The following is a 25986-nucleotide window of genomic DNA, read 5'->3' as shown; positions in this document are numbered from 1 at the left end:
CGACTTGAAACTCCATACACCCGAGACCTGACAACCCAAGACAAGACAATCCAATCCAATCCGTACATCTATCCATATCCATACTATCCATGAAGCAACCAACGAAAGATCAACAGACCAGGAGACCAGTTGCAGAACCAGTCACGCAGAAGCAAAAAGCAGAGGTAAAAGCCAGACCGAACCCCAAAAACCCAGAAAGAAAACCCGAAAGAACAAAGACTGAGACTGAGACTGAGAAATACGAGTCGGGGCTTTCACCTCACTCTCGCAACAGCAAACTCTTTCTCGAAAGAATACGAGGAGCTGGAACTCTGCTCCTCGACCGGAAGGGGAATGTTGATTTTCGTAGCATCGAACTCCCACGCGGCTTCGCGCGCCTCTTTCGAGTTCTTCAGATAGAACGGTAACGTCCACTCTTTCAGCCGGCCTTCCAGGAAGCTCATGTCACGGTGCTTCTCCCACATGCGTCGCGATGACTTGAAAGCCGAGTTGACGGTCTCGCGGCGCAGGTCCTCGTAGGCTTTGAATGCGGTCGTGATGGGCTCGTGTCGGTGTTTGGCTAGAATGCGAGAGAATAGGATGGCATCGTCGAGGGCGTAGGCGGCTGATTCGTCACGAGGGGGCATCTTGATTGCGGTTAGTTTGGCTTTTGACTGAAAGGGAAAGGGAAGTGGAAGCTTACAGCGTGAGCGGCATCGCCGAGGAGCATGACTCGGTCTGTGTGCCACCTTGAACCGGGCTTGACTTGATAGACGGGGTAGAGCATCCAATCGGTGGGTTTGCTGGTCATTTCACGGATACAAGGAAGGGCGGATTTGCCGAAGCGGGACTTCATCTCGTCGCGCAAGGCTCGCTTGATAGCGGCTTGTTTGCGGAAGTCTTGGCCGGGTTCGAGACGATAGTGGCCCAGGAGGTCTTCGCTGACTTGGACAATGGCGGCCAGGAAGATCTGCTCGTGCTCACGGTCAACGTAGCTTGTGATCAAGGAGCCGTGGCGAGAGATGTTCATGGCGGTGGAGCGGAAATGAATAGGGGCCCTGATGCTCTCGGTGTCGACGACGCTCTGTACAAATGAGATACCGGTGTACTCGGACGGTGAGGACTTGTCAATCCAGTGCTGGCGGGTGGCCGAGTGCACGCCGTCGCAGCCGAGCACGAGATCGGCCGTGCTGGAGGTGCCGTCGGAGAAGTGCAGGGTGGCTTTGTCTTCGGATTCTTCGCCACGGACAAGCTTCTTGCCGAAGACGACGTCGACATTCTTTGTGCGTTCCACCACGGCCAGCATGGCGACCGACAAAATGATCCGCATAACTCGTCGTCCTTTATATCCGCCGAACCCGTTCCCGCCGTGATCGGTGAAATCGATGGACCCCAGTTGTCGGCCAGACCGACTGGAGAAGATCTCAATGGCATCGACATCCGAGCCGCCCTCTGCACCGAGTCGATCGAGCTCGGCTAGCACGCCAAGTTGGTCGAGATGCCGCTGTGCTACCGGCGTAAGGTTGATGGCGCCGCCGGAGGTAGAGAGGACATCGTTACGTTCGAAGATGGTGATCTCGAGGTCCGGAACGAAGGGGGTCAATTCTTTAGCCAAGGACAGGGCACAGGCAATGCCGGCAATACCGGCCCCAATGATGGCGATCTTGCGAGGGGCCATGATGGAGGTGAGGGATCGCTCGCATTCGGTAGGGAAGTCGTACCAGTCCTTGCCCGGTTGGGCGGGGACCTCGGCCACGTTCGTCTCAACGGCTGACATAATTTGATGTCGTTAGAATGGTATTGAAAGCTCAAACCTGGCCATCAATGGAGAAGACAGAGCGGTGATATAATCGAATTGGGGTCAGACGAGGGGCGTAAAAAAGTCCAAAGGGTTCGTGAGCATAAATCCTTCGCGGCACCAAGCCGGCACAGGCCATTCTTAATATGATATATTGGAGGGCCCAAAAAAAAAAAAAAAATAGGAAAGAAAAAAGAAAAAGGATAGGAGGGGAAAAGAAAAAAAAAAAAAAAAAAAAAAAAAAAAAGTAAAAAACCAATTAATGATTTTTGCAAAAAAAGAAAAACAAAAAGGAACCAAGATCCATTTTCCCCAAAGAAGGAACAAAATGTCTTGCCCGTTCATCCTTCTCGTCAATCAGCATATTCGGCCGGAATGGGGAGTGTTCGGAGGAGTCGAAGCACGATCGTTGGACAGCAATTCATCGACCGTTTTTTTCCTCTGCAGGCACCCACTCTAATACTCCTGGGCCACTCGATAATGTCCAGAATATGCCGTCACAGAGCGCTGCCGGAACTCCACCGAGCCTTCTGGCTCGACCTGTCATAGGCGGGACGGGGGACCTGAGCTGTCAGTCCGAACTCTGGAGCCTTCTTCCACAATCCATAACGAAGAAAAAAAAAAAAAAAAATGAAAGCCGTTGGCGCGCCGGCTTGGCATTCAGGAGACTAAAGGGAGATAGATCGAGCGCAGGCCCCGGTGTTCAAGGTTTTGGACAGAGTTCGTCGGTTACATGTCATTTTGTCATTTTTTGGGGGGGGGGGGGGGGGGGTGGTTGCTTCCCAGCGATCCGGAAGAACTGAGAAAAAAAGAGAGATTCTAGACAGAATGATCGAGCCCTCAAGTGGCGCTGCAGACATCAGAAGACTGCAGGCAAATTCTTCATCAGTTGACTAGGGTTATTGGCAGCAGGGGTGGATGACTGGCCCAAACCCTACGCTAGACGGGCTTGGTGCTGCTAGGTACGTTGTTAGACCTGTTAGCTTGCTTAAGTCTCAAGGCTGGATAGGGAGGTTAGTGTGTGCGCTCGATAGAGCAGCAAGTTAGCATGTAGACTAGGGAGTAGCAAGCACGAAAATCAAATGAAAAAACGAAACCCAAAAAAAAAAAAAAGCAATATATGATTTCCCTGTTTTTTAGTCTCGCTGTTCCTAATCTTACCTCTTCTGGAACATCCTCCGGAATCGACTTTCAAGCGAGATTATTTTAGTCCTAGTACTAGGTATCACTATCGTTCAGCTGCTCCTTATTCTGGAAAGCACAGATATTAATCGCTGGAGCTATGGCGATTCGTCAACGTAATGCTCTCCACTGTTCGAGCGGACAACTTACCCCGTAGTTACCCTGCCCGTTGGCATAGGCAGTAGTACTCCGTAATGCCTAACAATAGACGGCTGGATCAAGATAGGCGGCAATGGGGATGATCAGGAGTCCGTGGAAAGGGGATACGTCATGTGCCACTGCGAAACGATCTAAAGGGTCGATTCCAGGCCCGTCAGCCACCTTGTTCCGTGGGAGAAAGTACCAAGAAGCCAAACTCCACGACCGGGATTTTAGGTTTTCGGGTAAAAGAATCCTTCTCCCTTGTGATCTTGCCTCGGTGTGAGAATTCGCCAGCAGCAGCAATCAAAATCGGAATTGAAAACAAGGATAGAAAATCCACTGCCTCGGAAGGATTTGCCTCGCGTACGGAGTATCCAGTAAAGCAATCTATGCTCCTTGGATAGATTCCTCTCTTCGTTCTCCGAGATCCGCTCGAATCCACCGCTTTCCGTCCGAAACCAGACTATTGATAGCTGGAGGAGTCGTTGCTCTCGTCGATCGCATACCAAGCAATATATTGGTCGAACAACGGTCGGTAGAGGAGTTAGCACGCACGGAAAGAGCCTTCCGATTGGCGCGTGCCGATGCATCGTCCACATGGGAGAATTAAGTTCCCCCCTTAACCTCTATTCTCGATATTGGACTATGATAGTGACTTAATGATATTATCCCCGGGTCGGGAGCGGTCCCGGATGCCTAGCTGTGTTCAATTTTCGGTTTTAAAAAATCAAGCGCTCGGACATAGGATTCCAAGAGACATGACGATCAAGTCCTCCAAATCAGAAATGTCCTCCTCTTTGTGTCGGACTCAGATAAAGTTTTGATGTATAGACTCCGTTTTCCGTTCCGTACGAGGGCCACTACTCGGTGACTCGGGATCTGGGATGGATTTTCCCAGATGAAGACCTGCAGTATCGTTTAGATTGGAAAAAGCCGAATACGAACGGAATCCTGTGAGAGGTCCGTTTCCTCGACCCCGCAGACCAAAGAGACAGAAGCCCAAGACGGCAGAGTGTCTGTTTGATCGAACTTGACACTACTGACAGAATGCAATTGCAATATGCACTCCTTGAACTAAGTACGTTCGATCATCGACAGCGCGGTAGGTGACCGTGCCAAGTTTTCACACTAGTCGCATCCCTTCTCCGACGCTTTTTACCTAGCTCTGGTTCGGGCTAAGCAGGGGGTGCTGATTGTCGGACCTAACAAGCCATAATCTCGGCGTCCTGCAATAAGACACGGGACCGAGTTGGCAGATACCCAGTATCCATCTACCGACAGGAGTTTGAGGTTGAACATGTCCAGGGATCCTGCTGGATGTATCTGTTCTATAGATCCATCAGTTTTGCGGCCCCGAGATTGACCAGATGCCAGATATGCGAACGGAGTACGCAGTACTCCGTACAGACTGCAGGAGTGACATTCCAAAACTCCGCCAGAGCTAGCAGAGCGTGACTGTCCAATGTTCAACTCCACTCCTAATCGAGTCATACCGCGCGCCGCTACCGCGATCCAGCCGTTAACTAATATTAGCGCGGCCGTTTGCTGGCTGCTAAAGCCATTCCTGCGTCCAGCGAATCTGCTGACCCAGTTCTGGGCGGATAAGACCGGGGAATAGCATCTCCCTTCCCGTCCAACCCCTCATCGTTCCACATTCTTGGCCGATATGACATTCGATATGTCAGATCATATGTCTACTGATGGTGTCAAGGCTCAAACCCCGCAATTGGCTTATTTTTCCGTCTAGGTGATCTATATCTTGGTCTCTGTATATCCGTACTGCACTCTAACAAGGTGGAAATAACTTTAGAACTGCGCTTGGATCGCTAGACCGGAGAGTCGGGAATGGATCGTCAAGCGTCAGGGACCTTGTTGACCAATCTGATTCTCGCGGTCCTTTTGTATTGTTGAATCTAAATTGATGAAGGTGTTGATTCCGGAGAGCAAACATAAAACAGCTAGGGATTGGAAGATTTGTTAGTGTTCAAACTCAAAATAGTACAGCAAGCAAACAAGTCAGATGGACAAGATCATACCCAGCGCGCAATTCATCTCATAATAGCCAAATCGCTCTGCAAGCCAGCCGGAGAGGATTGGTCCGACAAAAGAGCCGAGGGTCCAGCTCATACTGGCAATCGACAGGGCCCGCGAGTATCCTCCATGGGGACCAAAGATCCCCGGATGTCTGGCCTCGATCTCATCGACCGTCACTAGAGCAGAGAATACATAGGTCAGAAGGACAGATTTCAGAGCACAAACACAGTCAAACGTACCCGTGGCTTCGATAGTCCCCGCCCCATTCAGCAAACATGTTAGAATGCCAACCCCAGTCATTGCAACCGTGTAGATTACTTGTCCCCGATTGCCCTCGTTGATCCAAGGGAACCGATCGTCGCCAGGCGTCCCCAGTAGCCACATCACAGGAGCTACGCCAATGAAACCGACAGTGGTTGGCCAGCGAGTCCCGACACGATCCTTCAGCCAGCCACAGAGGGGACTGAGCACAATGCCGGGCCCCTGAAACGCGAAAAACATTAAACCAGCGAGCATGCTTTTCCAGCCGAAGACATCGCGGACGTGTAGAGGCAGCGTCGTGTCAAAGCTCGTAGTCAAAATCGCAAAGGTCAGATAGCTCAGTGCCCCACAGACGAATTTGCGATGTCGGAACATGTACAGGTAGAACTGGAGGCCTGTCTTTTCTTCCACGGCACTGTCACCGCCCGTACCTGACAGTAAGGGATCATTTTCGGGGTTCTCGTCGTCTGTTGTCCGACCAGGTTAGCTCAACCATCATGGATCTGCACCCACCACCGCTCCACTTGCTTACCTGTGATCGATCTCGGTCTCTCAAGCATCAAGAGTCGGAAGATGATATCAAAGAATATAATGACAAAGGCACTCGACCAGGCTAGCCAATATCCACCCAATTCGAACAACACACCCGCAATGATCGGACCGCCCGAGGTCCCGGCTCCCACGACCACCGAGACAAAGCCGTACGTCTTCCCCAGGTTCTCTGGCTGAACATTATCGGCGATGGTCGCATATCCAACGACCCAAATGAACGAACTCGCAATGGCTTGGATCAGACGACCTATGAACAAAACCGCCGCTTTGTGTCCGTCAGCTCCCATTCCCATGTCTTATGAATTGGCATCCATCGCCACGGTCGCAGAAGTACATACCCGAGGTTGCGGCCGCGAGAACGATCGATCCGAGCAGCACAACTGCCAGAGAGGCTAAAAGAACTGCTTTCTTCGAAGGAAGGGTATCTGCGTAGTTCCCGATGAAGGGGCTACAGACCAGGGCGATGACGGAACTTTCGGCCAGCAGGGCGAAGCTGAGACGCTGGGTCAAGGAGGGATCAATTCCGAGGCGGTTCTCGAGGACATAAGGCAGGATAGGAACGAGGAAGGTGTATAGGAAAACGTCTATTCAGGATAGGTGTTAGTTCGGTGTTGCAGGTGGTGGTGGGACAGAGCTACAACTTGCCGGTGAACAAGGCCATTGACATGGTAGCGACGATGAAACCCGGCGAGGAACGCCATCGCTGGCCCCATACGGCATCCTGGTCGGTCGTCATGTTGTGAGATGGTCAATGGGGACGCGGTGTCACCAGGAGCATGGTCGAAATTCAAAGAACACGCAGGGTCCAAAGAGCCAGTTTCATCGTTGCAGGCATCGATAGGCGACCGTTCGGTTGGGGTTGCCGATAGGGATTGTGCTAGGACCCCACCGTTCGGAGGTAAGGGGTGGTTTCATTGGATGGAAGGTTGCATCACGACCAGAAAGCATTAGAAATGCACACCGAGCCTCGAGGTTATTAGAAAGCAGAAGTACAGTGTACAAGCAGAAAGGCAGGAAGGCAGAAGGGCAGGGATCCTCCGTTGGACTTCCGCCTGCACATGACCCTGCCTGGCCGGCCTCAAAAGGGTCTAGCGTGCCTGCCGCGGCGGCATCACGTCACAGCTTCAAGAAGGAAGGACAGTCTGGATTACTAGATTCTATTTGATACTTCATGGACAGTGCTGAGAAAAATAAGCTATACTACCTAAGCTACTCGAATTGTCTAATAATGGTTCGTTCGTTGTTATATGGCTAACTACTGTACATTTATGCGAATACTAAGCGGAAGTATATTTAGGTAAACAGTAAACCATCTTAACATCCCACCCAAGATATTGTCCTCTAGACAATTAAAGAGACAAACTTAAATCAACGTAGGCTATTTCGAATAATCTGACGACAATTAAGCCCATGATATATTACCCCAAGCGTTGGTTGACAAAGTGGTCTTCCAAGGTGTTGCGTGACTATAGCTATGAAGGGGTGGAGAGATTACACCTCAGGCACCTAAATGCCTGAGGCCAACATACATCGTCCAGCGATGCAAACCCTGCAAGAACTGCCTCGCTATCGTGCCTGACTTGACTCAACAATGGAAGAACCAATACTTCTTCACCCTCAGCCGACCATTGCCGGACTATTATATGCTATATCCCCAGCATTTTGACCCAGAATCACCACCACGACGGCAATCTAATCAGTAAATAATTAGCAACCCTCCAGAACCAACACTCTTGTTCCCTCCACTGTTTCAGGGATAGGCACAAGAAATATATGAGAAAGAAAAGTCACTAACCAACGAAATATCCACTCCCTGCGCAATCCTAACGTCCCATTTAGGCCTTAACCGAAACGGCGGCATCTGACCCTCCGTCAACTGCTCAGGGTCCGTGATGCGATGAATGGAAGCAACATTGCGGTTCTCGACTACCACGACCTGCACCATATTATCCAGGTCCTGGGCATGGACTTCCATCGTGACCTGATCGGTCATCGGAAGCTTGCTGCTTCGTCGAGAACTCGAAGACGAAAGGTCTCCGGCAACTGCATTCTGAAATGTAATCGTAGCCTTGGGTTCCCGGACCGCGACGCGCAATTTCGCTGCTAAGAGGTTGTTCTCGCCGCCCGGGAGTTTCAGGTCCAAGATCGACGAGGTATACCACCGACAGCGGAGGTCGAAGAGCGGGAGACCCGAGCGGTCGTAGAAGGTGCGGCGTTGGCCGATGGTGAAGGGGTGACCGAAGACGGTGAAGATGGTGGAGCCGTTGTAGGAGACTGTGTAGTCGAGGGGATGCCATGGTTCGGGGCGGTTATGGACGGAGAGGGTGAAATCTTCAGCGGCGATGTTCTCGGGTCGGATGGCGATGAGACGCGAGGGGGGCGTGAGGGGAGGAGGCGTCGACATCGTGATGGGTTCGGCTGCTGGGAGATGCTGGACATGGTGGCATTCGCCATGGCGGGTTCAGGGTGTAAAGGGGGAAGGGAGGTTGTTGGTTGTGGGGATATATACTCGTGTTATTGACTGACTGACGAGCGTGATACTGTGAAGTGCAGAACGGGAGTGAGTCGCGACGAGCAGGATGGAGTAGGTCGGAGTAGGGCTATTCGGTGTCCCTGATAAGGCTGATATGGGGTCCGCCTTGCCCTAAAGGCCTTGCATCCTCCCGCCGGGAGCGTTGGGGGAAGTGTTGGTTGCTGACAGCCCCATGATTGGTGGCTAGCGGTGGATATGGGGAAAGTTCATACCTGGCTTTTTCTTCCAGCGCCTCGGCTGCGCCAGAAGGGGAAACATTTCGGACAGTCAGGAGAAGCGGATTGGAGGGTCGAGAGGCAGTCATGCATGTGCTGGCGATGTGACAAGAGGGGAGGTTGAATTAACCTGGTTCCGACTGTCAGGGTCAGGAATGCAACCCTTCTAGCGAGATTACCCGCAGGCTTAGAGACATGTGAAACGGACTGAATGGGCTTTCTCGCAAGGCTGAAATCAGTTGACTATATAGGGTTAAATCACAGCAAAGCATACAATGGCACGGATCTTCCTGGGTCTAGATGCATGGCGAATTACCAATACGCCGCCCACTTGCTCTTCCCCTGAACAACCTGCACAAACTCCTGCGCAATGATTTCGCTCGTGCGCACGGACGGATGCAGCTCGTCAAACCACATATACGACTCGGGGCTGGGAGCCAACACGCAGTTGCCGCCATTTCCGTCACATTGTTTGGTGAACCCGGTGACATTGGCCGGGACATTGCCGTGGAAGTAGTCCGTTGGGTTCTCATACACATGAGACAGCTACTCGAGTCAGTCTGCATTCTTTACTTCCCAGTCTGCATAGTCTGTAACAGAACACTCACCAATCCAAACGTATCCATCACAGCGAACTTGGCCCCGGGATACCGTCGCGCAATACGCACCTCGAAGGGCGTTTTATACTGGAATATGTCGTTGGCCGTAGCCACCTGCTCCCACATCCGATAGCTGACCTCCGTGATATTCTCCGGCTTATTCTTCCAGAACCCACTCCGGCGCACACCGCCATGCTCAGGCGTCGCGTACTGCGGCGCCAACTGCAACGGAGCAAGGTTCATTAGGACAAAGTACCTGCCTCCATTATCATAAACCTGTTCCAACGAGGCATAGATACACTCAATGTAATCCGGGATCGTCTTGCCCTTCACCTGCGAATCAGTGATGAAAGCATCGTTACCGACATCATTGGTCCCGATCCAGATCGCATACACAGTTTCCTTGGGCGGGATGTCGAGGAACTTCTTCCCCGCGCGGATGTATTTGCTATCTGCCAGAAAGGCCGGAACCTCATACTCCAGAACAGAGGGGAATAGCGCGTTGATGGAGGCGAATTCCCGGGGCGTGATCTCATTTGAGCACACGGCGCCGCTGACGGCGTAATTATACCGATTGACGTGCGCAGCCTGCGCCACGAAATGGCCCCAATTGTACCCCCCTGTTGCGGTAGAGTTGCTCTGCGAGAATTAACACATGCTTGTCTTAGAAAAAGGGCCCAAAACGAACGTCTGGCTGCACCCATCCGACCGGGGGAGCGGATCCATTGTGAGTGCCAAAGTAGTTCAGTCGAGAATCATCCGTGTAGCTGTCCCCGAAGGTCACTAGGCTTCTGAACTTTCGCGGTCCCCAATTCTGGGATGGTTGAGCGAGCGTCAAGTCGAGGGTTAGGACCACAATGACCGCGAGGAGGTGGGCTTGACGCATGATGGGAATTGACTTTATCGACTAGCATATCGCGAGGAAGATCAGGAAGATCAGAGGGCTATATAACTTTTGGCAACTGTCGGCAATTTCCTCCGTTTTCCCGTCGGGACAATCCTCACTAGCGCTTGGAGTTATCAATAAGGAATGAATGCGGGGGATGCGGTGGAGACGGCTAAATAGACCAGTCGGGCCACCAGTCATGTTGACCCGGACAATTAGACGCAATTAAAGTATGGGATGCCTGCAAGGGTCTTTCCGATGTTTGCTGAAGTGTTCTTGCACTTGACCACAATTCCTGTTTTCGATTCAGCTTCTATTGTTCAAATCCTGGACTATTGGATTCTAATCATGCAGCTAGACAGCTCATTCAGTAAAATCCATATATACAGTTAGATCACTCTATCCTAGTATGCAAAGGCTGAGCCCTCATAGGGCTAGCTACCCTGGTTATGCAATCGATCGCACGATAGTTAGCATGTCAAGAATGCTAACCCTTGCTTAGCTCACATTGAGCCACCCCTACCCGGTAACAAGAGATCCAAGTCGCATGTTCTTGGTCGCTATTCGGCCAGCCATAATCTCAGGTCTATTTCAAATCTCTGTATGTGGTTCTGTTGTGAGTGTTCTAATGGAAAGCCAATAGATGGGCTAAACGAATACAATTGAAACTGTTGGTGAATTCGTATATAGTACTGCCACCGGGTTAGGGCTACAGCGTTGATGACCTCGTGCTCTTCTGGTGCCAAGACACCTAGTATTCTAGATTAGCACGAGCGAGACTTATGGTATCAATTGAATTTATTAGAATCATCAATTCCTACCAACTATACACGTCAACTGGGCTAATCAAAACTGTCAATCTATCATCCACACATAACCACACGTCCTTATAATACAACAATCCCAATTGTACAAGCAAACCTACACCCTGATCTTCACATTCCTCTTCGTAATCGCCCCGGCATCACTCAACGCCTGCTTCCTACCAGGGCCAAAACTTGGCTTCCCACCCAACGTCCCAAAGATATCACCGACGTAGTTACTCGGCTTAACGCCCTTCTCGAACGTCGAGTTCCACTCCCCAACAATCCCCTTCACGACCTCAATACCCGCATTATACAGGTTCTCGACGGCAGGCTCGAACGCGCCCTGCTCCGCGAACATCAGATTATCGAGCGCCGACTGACCGGGATACGGGCGTTCAAAGTCCGACGCGGTGCGCATGACGATGATCCGCGAGAAATCGGTCCGGTTGTGGTACGACGTCCGCAGGAGGGCCTCCAGGGTGGCGTTATCCTCCTGCGCCGTGGAGCAGTACGTGCCGGTGCCGTTGGTCCAGACGCGCGTGGTATTAGCGAAAGCGGAGCTGAGGAGCTCGCCGCTGTAGTAGACGTCTGTAGTAGCGACGTCGCATTCGATAACGGAGGGTGCGCGCGTGGCAGCCGCGTAGATGTCGCCTTCAGCAGAGGCGTAGTTAGCGCGGTAGGCCTGGGCCGTGGCCGAGTCGGAGAGGTTGGCCTTGCGGGCGAACGAGGCGGCCAGGGAGCGCAGCTCGGCGTTGACTTCGAAGACCTCGGTGCCGTAGATGCTGGTCGGGTATTGGTTGGGGTACTGGGCGCCCTGGGGGATGTAGCTGGTGGAGTAGTTGCCGGGGAGTTCGCGCAGGTCGATCTCGTACTGCAGAGCGACTTGGATGGCGAAGCGGGCGAAGGTGGCGCCGCAGATCGTGCCGACCTCGGGGTTGATGCCGGCGATGCCGGCGACGAGGAAGTAGGTGTGGGTGAGGTCGAAGAGGGGCGAGAAGGCTATCGACGAGACCGTGATGGCGGCGTTGATTTCGCCTTCGCCGGTCACGAGCTGGCAGACACTATGGTCGGCGGTGCAGTGCACGTCGGGGAAGATGGGAGAGGCGCCAGGGATGGTGATGTTGTGGGCGAGGAGGTCGAAGTCGGGGATTCCCCACCAGGCGGCGGCTTCGGGTTCAAACTGGAGCTGGGGTTAGATATGTGTGCACACTGCAATGGGTGGGGAATGAACATACCATCGAGATGATGAAGACCTTGGGCGCGATGGGCGACGCATGCTTCACCTGCGAGTCATAGCGACGGGCAGCCGGGTTAGCTGCAACGGACGGAAGCAAGCAGCTGCTGGCGAAGAGCAAGCCAGCTGAGAGGGACTGGAGAAGCTGCATGGCTGCTGGTGTCTGGTCAAAGCCTATCTATCACCAATTGACTGGAGAGAAAAAGAAAAAAAATTCCACAGACCGGGAAAAAGCCCAATATATAGCCCCATAGCTTCCGTTCCCGTTCCATCGAATTCTTCACAGCTTCTTCGGCATCCGGCGATCGGAGCCAAAACAAACGAGAGATAAAAAAAAAAAAAAAAAAAAAAAAGCAGCCAAAAGAGGCGGATATTGACAAATGTCACGCAAGGGGCGATGATCGGCGCTGATAGCGGAGATTAAGCTCGTGTGGTTAACGCTAATCGGCCAATAGGTAAAGGCTTATCGCTGGCTCCATGGCTCGCTAACTCGGGTGATATCCGTTGATACCGGATTGTTGGATATCAACGCCTGCAGAGTAACTCGCTTGTTAGTTCGTTAGTAATAGGAATTAAAAGGTGGGGACACTACCAGTAGACATATTATGGTCTTATCATGTATCTATCCATCATCGGAGTTTTCAGATCCTTGATTCTTTGTTCGTCAGCTCATTGTGTACCTGCGTTAGGTGGAGTACGCCTTCCATCTTATCGTGTGTTCCTGATATGCGAAGGAGAGACCACCATCAATAAGATAGGTACCAGAGTTCAATGACCTGTCAGCCAAACTTAGAATACATGGTAGGAAGCACGGGCCTCCTTAGTCGATAGGCATAAGGGAAGACTGTCAGTGTTGATCACAATTCATTCCACGGCTTTAATCTTATTTTGACGATTTTCAGAAACTGTCGAAGTATACCCCATCTTGTTCCTGATACTCGATTGTCCATTAAACATAGATTAAATCTGTCCATTGTGAGATCTTGAAGAAACAAATCTCGAATCTCAGTAGCGAAGCATGAATTTAATCCGGATTGATCCAAAGAACAAGAATAGCAGTGATTAAGAATTGTTAAAACACGACCCATACATGTTTTCTTAATGTTAGTGTAAAGCAATAAATAGATATCAACTCCTTTAAAGTTTCAACAGGTCAATGACTCTGACATTAAAGTATAATACCGAATAAAAGATATAGTTCAGCCCGATCTTGATCTTCCTCGATCCGCGGCATCCGGTAATCACCGGAAGAAAATGGCTATAACCGGCACCAGATACTGCAGAGCGGATCTAATTGCAATTAGACATATCTTTCACTTAAACAACAGTAAATATCAATATATCCATTACTCAAATCGGAATGCGTGATGCCATCCAGGCGTATATTACTAGGGTTCCTTCTATAATTGGCCGCGCACGACATCAGCGGCGCAAATTTCGTCCTTGGCGAAGCGACCGATGACATCATCACAATAGATTACGATCAACACTACCCCTCAATAGTAATTGTTGGATCTGGAATTTCTTGGAAATGATAATTAAATTCGAATTCATAATTCATCATATGAAATGTTCACTCTACCGCGTCTCTCGCCGTAAGGTATATACTGAGTAATCAAAAGATATAAAATCCAAGAAAGATAAACAGGAGAAATGAAACACCACCCCTCTGTCGTTCACAAAGACAAAGAACCCCCAACCCAATGAGCAGGTTCAAGAAAGTAAGATGAAGCATAAGATCACTCAGAGCAACGTCTCAGTATGAGCGACAATTCTCCACTCCCCATCCGACGCCTGGCTCCATGTCGTCGACCCCGTGGCAACGTACGCCTTACCACCCTGCGACGCGTTGATCTTGTACGTCACGGTGCCAGCCATGAGGTCGATGATGATAACGCGGACTTCCTGCAGCTCGTAGGAGTCAAAGTGGTGGAAGGGCGGCTTCAGAGTGTCTTGGATCGAGGGCTCGCCGTCCAGCGTGAGAATGGGCGTCTTGGGAAACAGTAGATTCACTTCTTCGTTGGAGAGTTTCTCGATTTCAGGACCAGGGTCGGCGGACGTGAGGGCCGTCCAGAGCGAGCGCTCTTTGATCAAGAGGTCGTCGCGGATGCGTTCGTGGATGGAGGGCATTTTGCTAGCTAGCTGGCTGGAGTGTTAGGGTTGGATGGATGTGGTACTAGGACAACATACCTGGATGGAGGCGAGGGATGAGATTATTGACAGATCGAGATGACAGAAAGGGGTCAGATTTCAGGAACAAGATAAACGACAACAATGACAATCAGAACCTGGAAAGATCCACGGTATAAGAGTAGATGGGGGAGGGGCATCTGACAGACGCACTGACGTCATGGCAGGTTGCACACGTGCATGACGTGTGCTGGGCTGGATCGAGATTAACTTAGATGATTATCATCTGAGGCCGGCTGGATGGAGTGGGACTATGGCTGGGTTGTGGTTGGTAGGGGTATGCTTGCGCCCGGGTCTTCTGCTCTTGGCTTTCAAGTGATGCGGCAGATTGGCAGTCATGTCTATCTCGAGATTGTATACTTCCTGGACATCCGTGAGTGTGTATGGGATTCCAGTTCGGGAAAATTGTTGATGATGCGACCACAGCTGGGTTATGATTGGCTTGGCTGATTTAGCCGGGATAAACTGATGCCTGATTCTGAAGGCATTAAACCTATTATTCTAAATGTGACCAGATCGATGGGATCGACGCGCGTACACTGTACACATTATCTATCGCCGTATAAATCATTTGATCTTTGACTCCTTGTAAACCAACTGACATCCACCACCCGAGCATGTCCACGAAGAAAGTTTATGACGGCTATGGGCCACATTGATCCTGCCACAAAGAAAGTAACCGGTGGCATAGATTCTATGTATTAAACTAGCAAGATATCGCACATTGAAAAACAGGCCAGATTAAATTTATCGTGCCAATCATTACGTTTAATCCATGTCAGTATAAGAAAACAATAGAGACCAGTTTTAATTTGGACGAAATCCAACAGTACACATGCTTCATCAAGACTTTCCCTAGTTTCTTCACCGTTAAATTTTATCTTCGCTTACGAGGGATTGTCGGCAAGCCTATCTACAAATTAGGGCAAACGGAGCAATTTTGGGGATCAGACGGAAAAGACAGATCTTCTCAAGAGATATGGAGGGAGAGATCTAGATGAAAAACAACGAAATGTTCAGATCATGGGGCTTCAGCCTTATGCGTTAAGTCATAAGTACAGGCCTCTATTGACCCCTAGAACCATCAAGAGTCCACTTGAGACGAGAGAGAAATCAGCTGCAATATAGACACGCATAGGTTTTGGAAGAATGACAAGAGGCAGAAGTGCGTACATATTAGAGCGAATGGCAAACCTAGCATAAGGCCAAAATATAGGCTGGATCGACATCTATTGGCCGTCTCTTGCGGTTTATAGACTTACCCCTGCTAATACACAGTATTTCATGTCTCCAAAACTATGGCTACATTCCTATCATAAGGCATAGAAGGATGCTCTCAAAAGGTACCTCGGATTGCTTAGAATAGTCAACAATCTCGAGACCATCCTTCTTCTCAATAATTCCTACCAAATACACCCAACGGAAAGGCATCTGCCAACCTCTGATACCCAGCAACATTTGGATGTAAATAATCCCCCGAGTTATACTCCTCCCTCAGCTGCGCCTTATTGTCGGGATCTCTCAAAACCGCATCGAAATCCAACACCTCATCAAATACCCCACTCGTCCGAATCCACTCATTCACCCGTCCCCTCGTCTTCTCCCTCCTCGGATCCGAATACAAAGAGTCCACCCCCGTCGGCGCAACGAACGGCGTGATCGTTGCCCCGAACACAGGGATCCCGGCCGCATGCACACGCGTCACGAACTGTTCGTATGCAACGAGTAGTCGTTTCTCGATGTCCGTTTGCGATGCGTCGTCTGTAGGCGCGCTGCCGATGTCATTGACGCCGGAAAAAATGATCACGTATTTGACGTTCGTCTGTGCGAGAATGTCTCGGTCTATGCGGCTGAGGACGTTTGGGCCTACGTTGTCGGATAGGAGCTTGTTGCCGCCGACGGCTTGGTTGAGGATAGCGAGGGAGGATGTTGATGGGCTTTTTTGTAGGCGGGGGATAAGGAGGTCGGGCCATCTGGGGGTTTAGTTTAGCTTCTTGGTTGGCTGAGGGAGACTGAAATTTCGGGGAGGTGGGCTATATCGCACCGATTGTTCTTGTTCGTCTCGCTTCCCCGTCCGTCCGTGATGCTGTCGCCAATGATGACGCAGCTGTGCGCTTTATTGGGGAGAAGGGCCTCGACGGCACTAATCAAGTACCTGTAGTAGCTGATGTGAGCTATGCCACTGTTGAAAAAGAAGATGGTAGGGTGACATACCAATGATCCACGCTCTTCGCATCCGCATCGCTCAAAGTTGGTTCTCCAACCCAATCGCCCAGTGCCAACCAAGACGTCGTCCGACTTGATGGGTGGGCCGTGATCCCGCCACTTTGGCCGTTATCAAGATAAATATCCACGGTAATCGTCTCCTGCGCTCTTTCTAATGGAAACTTGATAGGATCAGACACCGCCAAGGCGCCATTTGGAATAATGATGTCCGGGTTTCCACTGAATAAGATACCCTCTGTTGTATCGGACAGAATCTCATGAACGCCTAAAGTATCATTCTTGGTCCGACTAATGGCGACTTTCGAAATTGGCAGATCTCCAGTCCCAAACGCATTGGATATTCGGAGACGGATCCGCGTAGCTGGGTAGTTGATGCGGATTGTTTGACGTAGAGTGGTGTTTTGAAATTTATATGTCGCATTCTTGTGGTTGGTTAGCATACATGTATGAAGCTAGACGTAACTAGATGGACAAAGTAAATGTGCGTACGAATGGCTGGGGAGGAAGGTTATTCGGCTCCGTCAGTTGCGGCATTGTAGTCCAGATCCCGACCCAGTGGGAGTCTTTGTGGAGACCATCTCGTCGAGATAAAGCGTTTGCTGGATGGGAAGTGACTCTCTGAAACAGAAGTGCTAGTAAACAGACTAGATATATAGAGACCGCCATAGTGAGCTGATAGAGAGTGTGTATCCGGATGCAACTCCGCCCACTTCGACCCGGTTTAAATAGATACTCTATCCCCGCTCTAATTCAAAAATCACCCCGCATTTACTTCTCCGCTAGAAGAACGGAGACAACGTCCCCCCGCATATTTTTAGTGAATCTGCATGATTGATGCTTGGTTCTTGTAGCCGGACGGCTAAACCGGGTAAATGGGCAGTGTAGTGTTGATCAGGAATTCTTCCCGTCTCTCTCTGCACTAATTGCCTGGCTTCTTGCTTTAACCTTTCCTGTCAAGCCTTTCCTCCGCACTAGGAGATATCGAATAGTGATAGATGGCGGCTGGATGCATGTGAGTAGCAAATGGCTATGGTTTGTGCTATTGTATCCGTAGAGACGGCCTTGGTTATCAAAGTGATGGAATAAAAAAGTAGCTTGGAGCTGTCACTTAGTAAAAGGGTCACCCGTAAGATATATTGTATGTTAACCAAAAGTAATTTTACTCACGACTCGACCCACAGCTGAGTAGACTACAAGAATTAGACTACAAGAATGTACAGATTAGCAACAAAACACAATGACGTCATACATCCCAAGCGTGTCAGAAACTGCATGATTCTATTTGAATATTTCCACGGGCTAGCTTGATTGTATGTAGTATGATTCGAGAGTCAAGCAGTAACAATATCGTACTATTCCGTGTCATCCTTCGATGGTGTATATCTTCGTTGAATAGGGAGCTGATAGAGGCTCGAGCAATGAGACTTGTAGGATAGAAGTATGCGGGTGAGATGTATGAAATATTCGAGGTAGTGGTCTAGTGCAGCCTAGACTTGGAGGATTCTGAACAGAGCTTTGAGAAGCACAAAACAATCCATCGCAATTGTAAATAATGTAGGCGTGAATAATATTTATGCACATCATAAGGTTCCGTAACTAAATCCCTAACTCCACTAACTCCGCCCCCCGCCATGGTGATGACGGGGTGGGGCAATTGATTCGAGACCATAAATAACATTCAACCTTCATCCCATTCTTCAATCCAGGATTTTGATATTTCGAGCACAAACAGAATGGCCGCCATCCAATCCCGGAAAACTGCCTTGATCACGGGCGCCGCGTCCGGCGTAGGCTTTGCGACCGCTAAGCTCTGTCGCAGCCAGGGAATGCATCTGGCTCTGCTAGATATTAACGCCGAGAATCTCCAAAAGGCAAAGGCTGAGCTGGCGGACTTGAATCCTAGTCTCAAGACTGAGGCTTATGTGCTCGACGTCGCGGATCGAGCGAAATGGAATGAGACTGTCGCGCAAGTGTCCTCTGCCTTTGGCGGAGTGGATTTGGTCATGTTAAATGCGGGCGCGTCTTATAAGCCGCAGAGCCAAAAAGAGGGAAAACTCAAGCCGTGGTCAGATGTGGACTACTGGAAGAAGGTACATACCCCAAGTCAGCTCCTGTGATGCATTTCTAACGAGCGATCAGACCTTCGACACCAACACTATTGGCCTCCTGAACGGCATCGCAGCCACACTCCCCCTTCTCCATTCCACCACGACTCCCAAATCAATCATCATCACGGGCTCTAAACAAGGCATCACCAATCCTCCTGGCGGGAACAATCCTGCCTACAACTCCTCCAAAGCGGCCGTCAAGAACCTTGCAGAGCACCTGGCACATGATCTACGATCGGAACCCGCCAGTTCGCACATCTCGGTCCATTTGCTGGTGCCCGGATGGACATGGACCGGGTTCATGGGGAACGCCGGACCCACGGCGGAGACTGAGGTGAAGAAAATGGACGGGGCGTGGTTTCCGAGCCAGGTGGCAGAGGAGCTGTATAGGGGGTTGCAGAAGGGCGCATTTTATATCATTTGCCCCGATGATGATGTGGATGTCGCGTTGGATAATGCTCGCATGCACTGGGCTAGTCAGGATGTTATTGAGGGCCGAGTGGCGTTGTCGCGATGGGAGGAGAGTTGGAAGGGCAAGGCGGAGGAGGAGATCAAGGCCGACGCCGCAAGGAGAAGAGGATGATTAGTTTTTGAGGATGAATTTACCCAAGGATACATACAATTGTGATGTATAGAATTTTTACCAATATGGCCGAGGAAATGCCATGCGATTGAATTCGCGTTTTTACCGGCGCGTCCATCTCGCATCAGTCTGAACCACCCCTTCCACCCGAAACATGTACGTTTCTTTTTTAAGCAACGATGATGTTTCAATCAAGGGGTTTGAGAGCTGCCCTATGGCGAAGACCACTAACTCCCTTAAGAAAAGTGTCAAGAATATAATATTCTAAAACTATACCCCTGGGAACTCCGGCCGAAGAGGAGACCCTACCGCATTACAGGCCTGAGGGGCATTCTCAGTGAATTTCGGCGATCTATATGAGGGCAGATATCAAGTAACCGGCAAGCTGGGCTATGGAGCGTACTCCACAAACTGGCTATGCCGGGATCTTCGGTGCGTTTACATTGCGACCGCATTTAAGGATAAGCCCCTTGTTATTTAACATCATCACTCTAGGAACAACAAATTTCAAGTTCTGAAAATGTCCACGCCCTTGCCCAATCATCATCCCACGGCAACCGATCGTGAATTCAAAATCTACGAGCATCTCTCGAAAGTTCATTCTAATCACTCAGGACAATCGCTTATCCGCGAGCTTTACGACTCTTATGTTGTTCGAGAACAAGTTGGTAAACATCGCTGTCTTATCTTGCAGCCAATGCACATGACTCTTTTTCAAATGATGCATCTCAATCCGAGGCCGTTCGATCTGCCTCTCCTCAAAATGACGCTCAGACGGCTCTTAATGGCACCTGATTTCTTGCACACTGATGCCAATATAGTACATACTGGTACGCATCCAAGCCCCTTTCTTGATCGATCGTGCGTGACGCAATCTAACTATAGCCAGATATCAAAACCGACAATCTAATTCTTAACATAGAGGATAGCAGGATGTTGGATGACTTCGCGAGCGCGGAACTAGATGACCCCAGCCCTCGGAAAAAGGTCGATTCGTTCCCTACTATCTACAAGAGCCGTCGATTCCGCCCACTCGTTAAAGAGAAGGGCTACGGCCTCCCGACGTTGTGTGATTTTGGCGAGGCACGAATTGGAAATGTCCATGAATTCGGCCCATTTGTTCAACCTCAAATTTACCGGGCCCCGGAGATTATAATTGAGATGCCGTGGGGAAGTGCTATTGATATTTGGAATGTAGGATGTTTGGTAAGAATGGTCGTCGCCACCCCGTTGCACTGGTGTCACATCGCCTAAAGGATAGTATATTTGGGATCTCTTTGAAGGCGAACATTTGTTCGCGGATATTTTTGATACTAAAGGCGGCCATGATCCATTCAAGCATTTGGCGCTCATGGTAGCCTTGATTGGAGACCCACCGAGTGAATTTGTCAAATGCAGTGAGACAACCGAACAGTGCTTTGATTCGAGAGGTAAGCCCTCTATTTTCCTCAACATTCAAGATCGCTATATGGAACGGGGTGACTGAATTATCGACTGCCGTATCCGCATTTCCAGGTGCGTGGATAACCCATGATGAGGCAAAGATCCCTACGACCTCCCTGTGGACTAGAGAGACTCGATTAGGCGGACAGGAAAAGGAGAGTTTTCTCAAATTTCTTGAGCCAATGCTTAAGTGAATTTCGGAAGAGCGCAAGACGGCAAGGCAGCTTCTTGACCACCCTTGGTTGCTTGGATGACTGATCAATACAAGCTTCGCCCTTAAATAGCCATATTCTGCATTTGAGCACTAGACTGCTCCACAGCGACGCAAATGGTCATAGGAGAAGCGTTGACCGAACAATGCCACCAAATCGATTAAAGCCGATTGGATTCAGAAATGAATCATAGTTTGAGTATTCGTTCATGAATGCTTGATCACGGGCCCATATGCATTTTCAAACCGCTGAAATGATGGACTCTACATTATGAAAGAGGGATGTCTTGAAAGGCCATTCTCTTTCATCCTCTTAGAATCCGGGGTAGATGGCAACGTGAAGTGACTCTGTATATCCCATTTGGGATATAGCCCTAAAAGAGCGACGAATGGCACCACCCCCGATAAAATAAACGAGCTGCGATGCTACATCGACCCGGAATAGCATGGTTAGATTCAAGTCAGCAGACAATAGCGATAAGTCATGATGAAACCAGATAAGACGGGCTGTCAGCCAATGTAACATCGACGATCGCCGGATTCAGTCACAATGCGGAGGTTAGTGTGGGGGCCTCCCGCTGTGCCAGAATGCGACGCTTTCTTATCGAGCGATGATACTGTGGCTGTCATGATAAGGTAAGAAGGAAGCGTTTGGTTTTAAATCCAGCCAGGTCGGTCTCACCGAATTTCTCTCCTTTCCCCCTCCCCCCTTGCATCCCGGCACTTTCCTTTTTCCTTATCATTGCCCTCCCCCTCCTCTCCTCTCTTCATCTCGTTTTCAATTATCCGAGAGGATATCTATTATGTCGTCGAGCAACCTTCCCCCCTCTGCTCTGGAACGCCAGGACACGTCGAAGTCGGCTGCGCGGGATTCGTTTCACGATGACATCGGAAAGCCGGGGGCCTCGGCTCCTGGTGTTGTGGAAGATGTTGTCGAGGTTGTCGACCATAAGGCCGAGCGGGCTTTATGCCTTCGGTTTGACCTCAGATTGCTTCCGGTACTAGCGGTAATGTGTAGGTGTATCGAGCCTAATTGTCGAAAAATGCTGACAGTTTAGATCTCTTCAATGCACTGGACAAGGGCAATCTTGGAAATGCACAAACAGACGGACTGAGCGATGGTATGTTGGTCACCGTCTCTCTACAGCCCCCATGCTAATTACAAGCAGATCTGGGCTTCAAATCAAACGAATACAATCTCCTCCTATCCATTTTCTTCGTTCCATATGTCATCTTTGCTCCTCCGTTTGCAATGCTGGGCAAGCGCTTCAGCCCGGCCCGCGTCCTTCCCATTCTCATGTTCAGCTTCGGCTGCTTCACGCTCTTGTCGTCGGCAACTAAGAACTTCGGTGGCATATTTGCTCTGCGATGGTTTCTCGGCATGTCAGAGGCCGCTTTCTTCCCTCTCGTTATCTACTATCTCACGACTTTCTACCGTCGTGGTGAACTTGCCCGCCGTCTTGCCATTTTCTATGCGGCATCTAACATCGCGAACGCCTTCTCCGGCCTCATCGCATTCGGCGTCTTTCAGATCAAGAACTCCAGTATCCCGAACTGGCGGTACCTTTTCATCATTGAAGGTGCCGTGACCGTCCTCTTCGCCATTTTTGCGTTCTGGTACCTCCCCCGCAGCGCCAGCGAAGCCAAATTCCTATCTGCCGAGGAGAAAGCGCTCGCCTTCCACCGAATCCAAGTAGATTCCAGCGCGGTCGTCAACGAACAGTTCCGGTTCCGCGAAGCCATCGCTATCTTCAAACACCCGTCCACTTATTTTTTCCTGGGGATTGAAATCTGTCTCGGTGTGCCCCTACAAGGCGTCGCGCTCTTCATGCCCCAGATCATCCAACGTCTCGGCTTCTCCACCGTCAAGACAAACCTCTACACCGTCGCCCCGAACGTCACGGGGGCCGTCATGCTCCTAGTACTCGCCTTTGCATCGGATGCCGCCCGTCTCCGATCCCCCTTCATCGTCCTAGGCTTCCTCTTCACCTTCACCGGCTTCATGATCTACGCATCGATCGATGACGTCGAGGGCAAAATCCAAGTCGCCTACTTCGCAACCTTCATGATGACATGGGGCACGTCCGCACCCTCCGTTCTGCTATCAACCTGGTACAACAACAATATCGCGCACGAGGGCCGTCGCGTGCTCCTGACCAGTATCGGTGTCCCGCTCGCAAACCTAATGGGTCTCGTCAGCAGCAATGTATTCCGCACCCAAGACAAGCCCAAATACATGCCTGCGTTGATCACGGTCGCTGCGTTCGGGGCCACGGGCGCCGCGCTGGCCGCGTCGTTGGGCCTGTTCATGTGGTTCGATAATAAGCGACGGGATCGCAGATCGGGGCAGACTGTGAGGGCGCAGGATGTGCCGACGGAGAGGCTGCGGGATGGACCGGCTTGTGAGGAGTTTCGGTGGTTTTTGTGAGTTGGGCTCTTTGGTTTGGGTAGTTATTTGGAGATTGGGTAGATGGGTTGGGAGGATGGCAGTGCATTAATACGTTACACACATACAGTATGATTTCGCTATGACTACTTAGATAGTGCGGACAATTCATGATAATGATTATGACTGAATGATGATCGCGCCCACTTTTGCAGCTCAATTGCCGTGTTCCCCGCTTCTCCGCACCAAACGTGGGGGCTGACCCCGGATTTGGCATTTCGAATGGATCGACTTTCCCGGTTTGTCTGTGGGATGATGGTACCGTCGTACGAAATGGTGTGAATCTGGGTGTAAGCGAGGCAAAGGGGCTAGGTTGGTGAGAGCTCCAAAGTGAGTAAAGTCCAATGTTGCATGCATGATGGGCTGGGCAACGGAGAAGACACCGGAGCCTTGCACTGTCAACTGAGTTTAGTTTGATCGAGATTCTTAATTATTTACAGCCCTTTTACCTATGTTAATTATTCAATAAATTTTGCTTACTTATCTTTTCTCTACTTCCTAAAATATAAATGCAATATCGCAATGAGCGAGGAGCAGTTCATGGGCGGTGTGTCGCATTTAACCTGGAAGAATGATTGAACTCGGGATTATTAGTCTTGAAAATACATAAAGAAGATTGTATTCTCTGGTCGGAATCTACTAACCACTGAATCTCGAACGAAAGAGGATCTAAAGAACCTACAACAAGCTAAGTAGCTCAGGAGGGAAGTAAAACCAACATCTAACTAGCCTTGCAAGTCAGGACGTCTGGCCACTCGGGAAGCCGCTTTATCCATGTTGCCGGTCTGTTTGGCCATGGGTTAAAACGTACGACTAGGCGGCACATTGCTACGTGCCAAACCCCACTCAAGACAAGGGTATAGTTCAGCCTTGTCAGTCCGCGCAGGAATTTAAAAAGCGCTTGCTGCCCCGCAGGCTTGTCTGAACAAGAGAACGGCAGAAAAACGAAATAGTCAGAATCGAGAAAAAGAAAGCAAATGCCGGTATAAAGATTTGATAACGTTTTCAACTACCGAGCGGTCCGTTTTCTTCCGCACCCCCATCTAATTCGAAGCTTCATCTTTCAACGCGTCTTTATTCCACCACTATCATCTAAAATGCCTCTTTCGAAAGAAAGTAGGATTCAGAAAATTCGATCAAAAACGCGCCGCAGAGGTTTTCAGTATTCCTAAAACAACTCTACTGCGGCGGCTCAATAGAATCAAATCACGATCGGAAATACGCGCTAATAGTCATAAAATGACTGAAAGTGAAGAAGAACTACTTCTAAAGCAATTATTAGATGCAGACAAGCGAGGGTTTCCAATTCAGCCTGAATTTCTACGTAGAATGGCTCAAGTACTGCTTTGCAATCGTTTACAAGATTCTACTGCAGCCCTTGGGATTAACTGGCCTTATAAATTCGTTAAGCGCCATCCTGAACTACGTACGCGATATACAAGACGAATGACCTATCAACGAGCAAAACAGGAAGACCCAAGGGTTATAATACCTTGGTTTCAGACTGTACAGGCAGCTATTCAAGAACACGGCATACATGAGATTGATATCTGGAACTTCGACGAGACTGGCTTTGCAATGGGACTCTGCTCTACTTCTAAAGTAATTACTGCAGCTGAGCGCAGTGAGCGACCACGCAGAGTTATTCAAGGCAATCGTGAATGAGTTACAATTATCGAGACTATTGGATCAAAAGGTGTATATCTACTACCAGTTACTATATTAAAAGCAAACTATCAACAGGCTGCCTGGTTCCAAGAACCTAAGCTTGCTAGCGATTGGTGGATTGCAACTAGTCAGAATGGCTGGACGCCTGATGAAATAAGCCTTCTCTGGCTGAAAAATGTCTTCGAGCCATCTTCTAAGCGCTATATGACTGGTGCAAAGCGCTTGCTTATTCTTAACGGTCATAGCAGTCATTTAACTGCTGAATTTGATGATTTCTGCAAGCAGAATGCAATAATCTGCTTCTGCATGCCTGCCTATACTTCTCAGCTTCTTCAACCGCTTGATGTGGGTGTCTTTAGCCCACTTAAAAGGGCGTACGGAAAGCTTCTTGAAGAGCGTATAGCTGCTGGCAACAATCATATTGATAAAGAAGACTTTCTATCGCTATATCCAGATGCACGCGATAAAGTCTTTACTTCAACCAATATATACAGCGGCTTTACTGGAACTGGGCTTCGGCCGTTTAATCCAGAGCGTGTTCTCTCTGAGCTGACCTTTCAACTACGTACACCTACACTACCACTAGTTGAAGGCTCGATTTCCTCTGCTTTCCAGACTCTGCAGAATAGTCTTAATGCGAAGCGGCAGCTTTCTAGCAGTCCGATTGCTCATATTCAACATCTTGAGAAAGCTGCGCAAAAGTCAATGCAAACTACCCTTCTTTTACAGCAAGAAACCAAGGTTTTATGAGCTGAAAATGGGCGAAAATACAGAAAGAAAGCAAGAAGGCGTGCTCTATTAGGGAATGATAACCTTCTATCTGTACAGGAAGGCCAAAATTGCGTTCAGCAGCTTGATACGCAGCTTAATGAGCAACCTGAGGAATCTACT

General features: G+C 49.8%; 9 protein-coding genes across 9 annotated transcripts; 3 read left to right on the top strand and 6 right to left on the bottom strand.

Annotated features, from left to right (window-relative positions):
• Positions 1-254: 254 nt before the first annotated feature.
• On the bottom strand, positions 255-1756 carry KD926_000790 (FAD-dependent oxidoreductase; the record flags this gene model as incomplete). The annotated part of the gene is made up of 2 exons (XM_053104606.1): positions 255-626; positions 683-1756. The coding sequence occupies 2 exons, from the start codon at positions 1754-1756 to the stop codon at positions 255-257; spliced, it is 1446 nt and encodes a 481-aa protein (XP_052952123.1).
• Positions 1757-5116: 3360 nt separating this feature from the next.
• On the bottom strand, positions 5117-8351 carry KD926_000789 (putative MFS multidrug transporter; the record flags this gene model as incomplete). The annotated part of the gene is made up of 6 exons (XM_053104605.1): positions 5117-5862; positions 5928-6212; positions 6286-6531; positions 6663-6824; positions 7585-7639; positions 7743-8351. The coding sequence occupies 6 exons, from the start codon at positions 8349-8351 to the stop codon at positions 5117-5119; spliced, it is 2103 nt and encodes a 700-aa protein (XP_052952122.1).
• A 656-nt stretch (positions 8352-9007) lies between these two features.
• On the bottom strand, positions 9008-10180 carry KD926_000788 (SGNH/GDSL hydrolase family protein; the record flags this gene model as incomplete). The annotated part of the gene is made up of 3 exons (XM_053104604.1): positions 9008-9241; positions 9304-9933; positions 9983-10180. 3 exons carry the CDS (start codon positions 10178-10180, stop codon positions 9008-9010), a joined length of 1062 nt encoding a protein of 353 aa, XP_052952121.1.
• Positions 10181-11101: 921 nt separating this feature from the next.
• KD926_000787 (purine-nucleoside phosphorylase) lies at positions 11102-12371 on the bottom strand (the record flags this gene model as incomplete). The annotated part of the gene is made up of 2 exons (XM_053104603.1): positions 11102-12166; positions 12222-12371. 2 exons carry the CDS (start codon positions 12369-12371, stop codon positions 11102-11104), a joined length of 1215 nt encoding a protein of 404 aa, XP_052952120.1.
• Positions 12372-13963: 1592 nt separating this feature from the next.
• On the bottom strand, positions 13964-14350 carry KD926_000786 (uncharacterized protein; the record flags this gene model as incomplete). The annotated part of the gene is made up of 1 exon (XM_053104602.1): positions 13964-14350. The coding sequence occupies one exon, from the start codon at positions 14348-14350 to the stop codon at positions 13964-13966; it is 387 nt and encodes a 128-aa protein (XP_052952119.1).
• A 1453-nt stretch (positions 14351-15803) lies between these two features.
• On the bottom strand, positions 15804-17170 carry KD926_000785 (SGNH/GDSL hydrolase family protein; the record flags this gene model as incomplete). The annotated part of the gene is made up of 4 exons (XM_053104601.1): positions 15804-16383; positions 16455-16565; positions 16625-17058; positions 17126-17170. 4 exons carry the CDS (start codon positions 17168-17170, stop codon positions 15804-15806), a joined length of 1170 nt encoding a protein of 389 aa, XP_052952118.1.
• A 1199-nt stretch (positions 17171-18369) lies between these two features.
• Positions 18370-19327, top strand: KD926_000784 (SDR family NAD(P)-dependent oxidoreductase; the record flags this gene model as incomplete). The annotated part of the gene is made up of 2 exons (XM_053104600.1): positions 18370-18726; positions 18776-19327. 2 exons carry the CDS (start codon positions 18370-18372, stop codon positions 19325-19327), a joined length of 909 nt encoding a protein of 302 aa, XP_052952117.1.
• Positions 19328-20090: 763 nt separating this feature from the next.
• KD926_000783 (putative MFS transporter) lies at positions 20091-23409 on the top strand (the record flags this gene model as incomplete). The annotated part of the gene is made up of 6 exons (XM_053104599.1): positions 20091-20157; positions 20217-20533; positions 20589-20757; positions 21618-21995; positions 22040-22102; positions 22151-23409. 6 exons carry the CDS (start codon positions 20091-20093, stop codon positions 23407-23409), a joined length of 2253 nt encoding a protein of 750 aa, XP_052952116.1.
• A 1464-nt stretch (positions 23410-24873) lies between these two features.
• KD926_000782 (uncharacterized protein) lies at positions 24874-25845 on the top strand (the record flags this gene model as incomplete). The annotated part of the gene is made up of 2 exons (XM_053104597.1): positions 24874-25029; positions 25171-25845. The coding sequence occupies 2 exons, from the start codon at positions 24874-24876 to the stop codon at positions 25843-25845; spliced, it is 831 nt and encodes a 276-aa protein (XP_052952115.1).
• Between the last annotated feature and the right edge of the window lie 141 nt (positions 25846-25986).

The sequence above is a fragment of the Aspergillus affinis genome (assembly GCF_023601865.1).
Source record: "Aspergillus affinis strain CMG 70 chromosome Unknown NODE_116_length_112947_cov_90_404359, whole genome shotgun sequence".
Lineage (NCBI taxonomy): Eukaryota > Fungi > Ascomycota > Eurotiomycetes > Eurotiales > Aspergillaceae > Aspergillus > Aspergillus affinis.
Note: the sequence above shows the minus strand (reverse complement) of the source record. Positions and strands in the feature narration are given on the sequence as shown.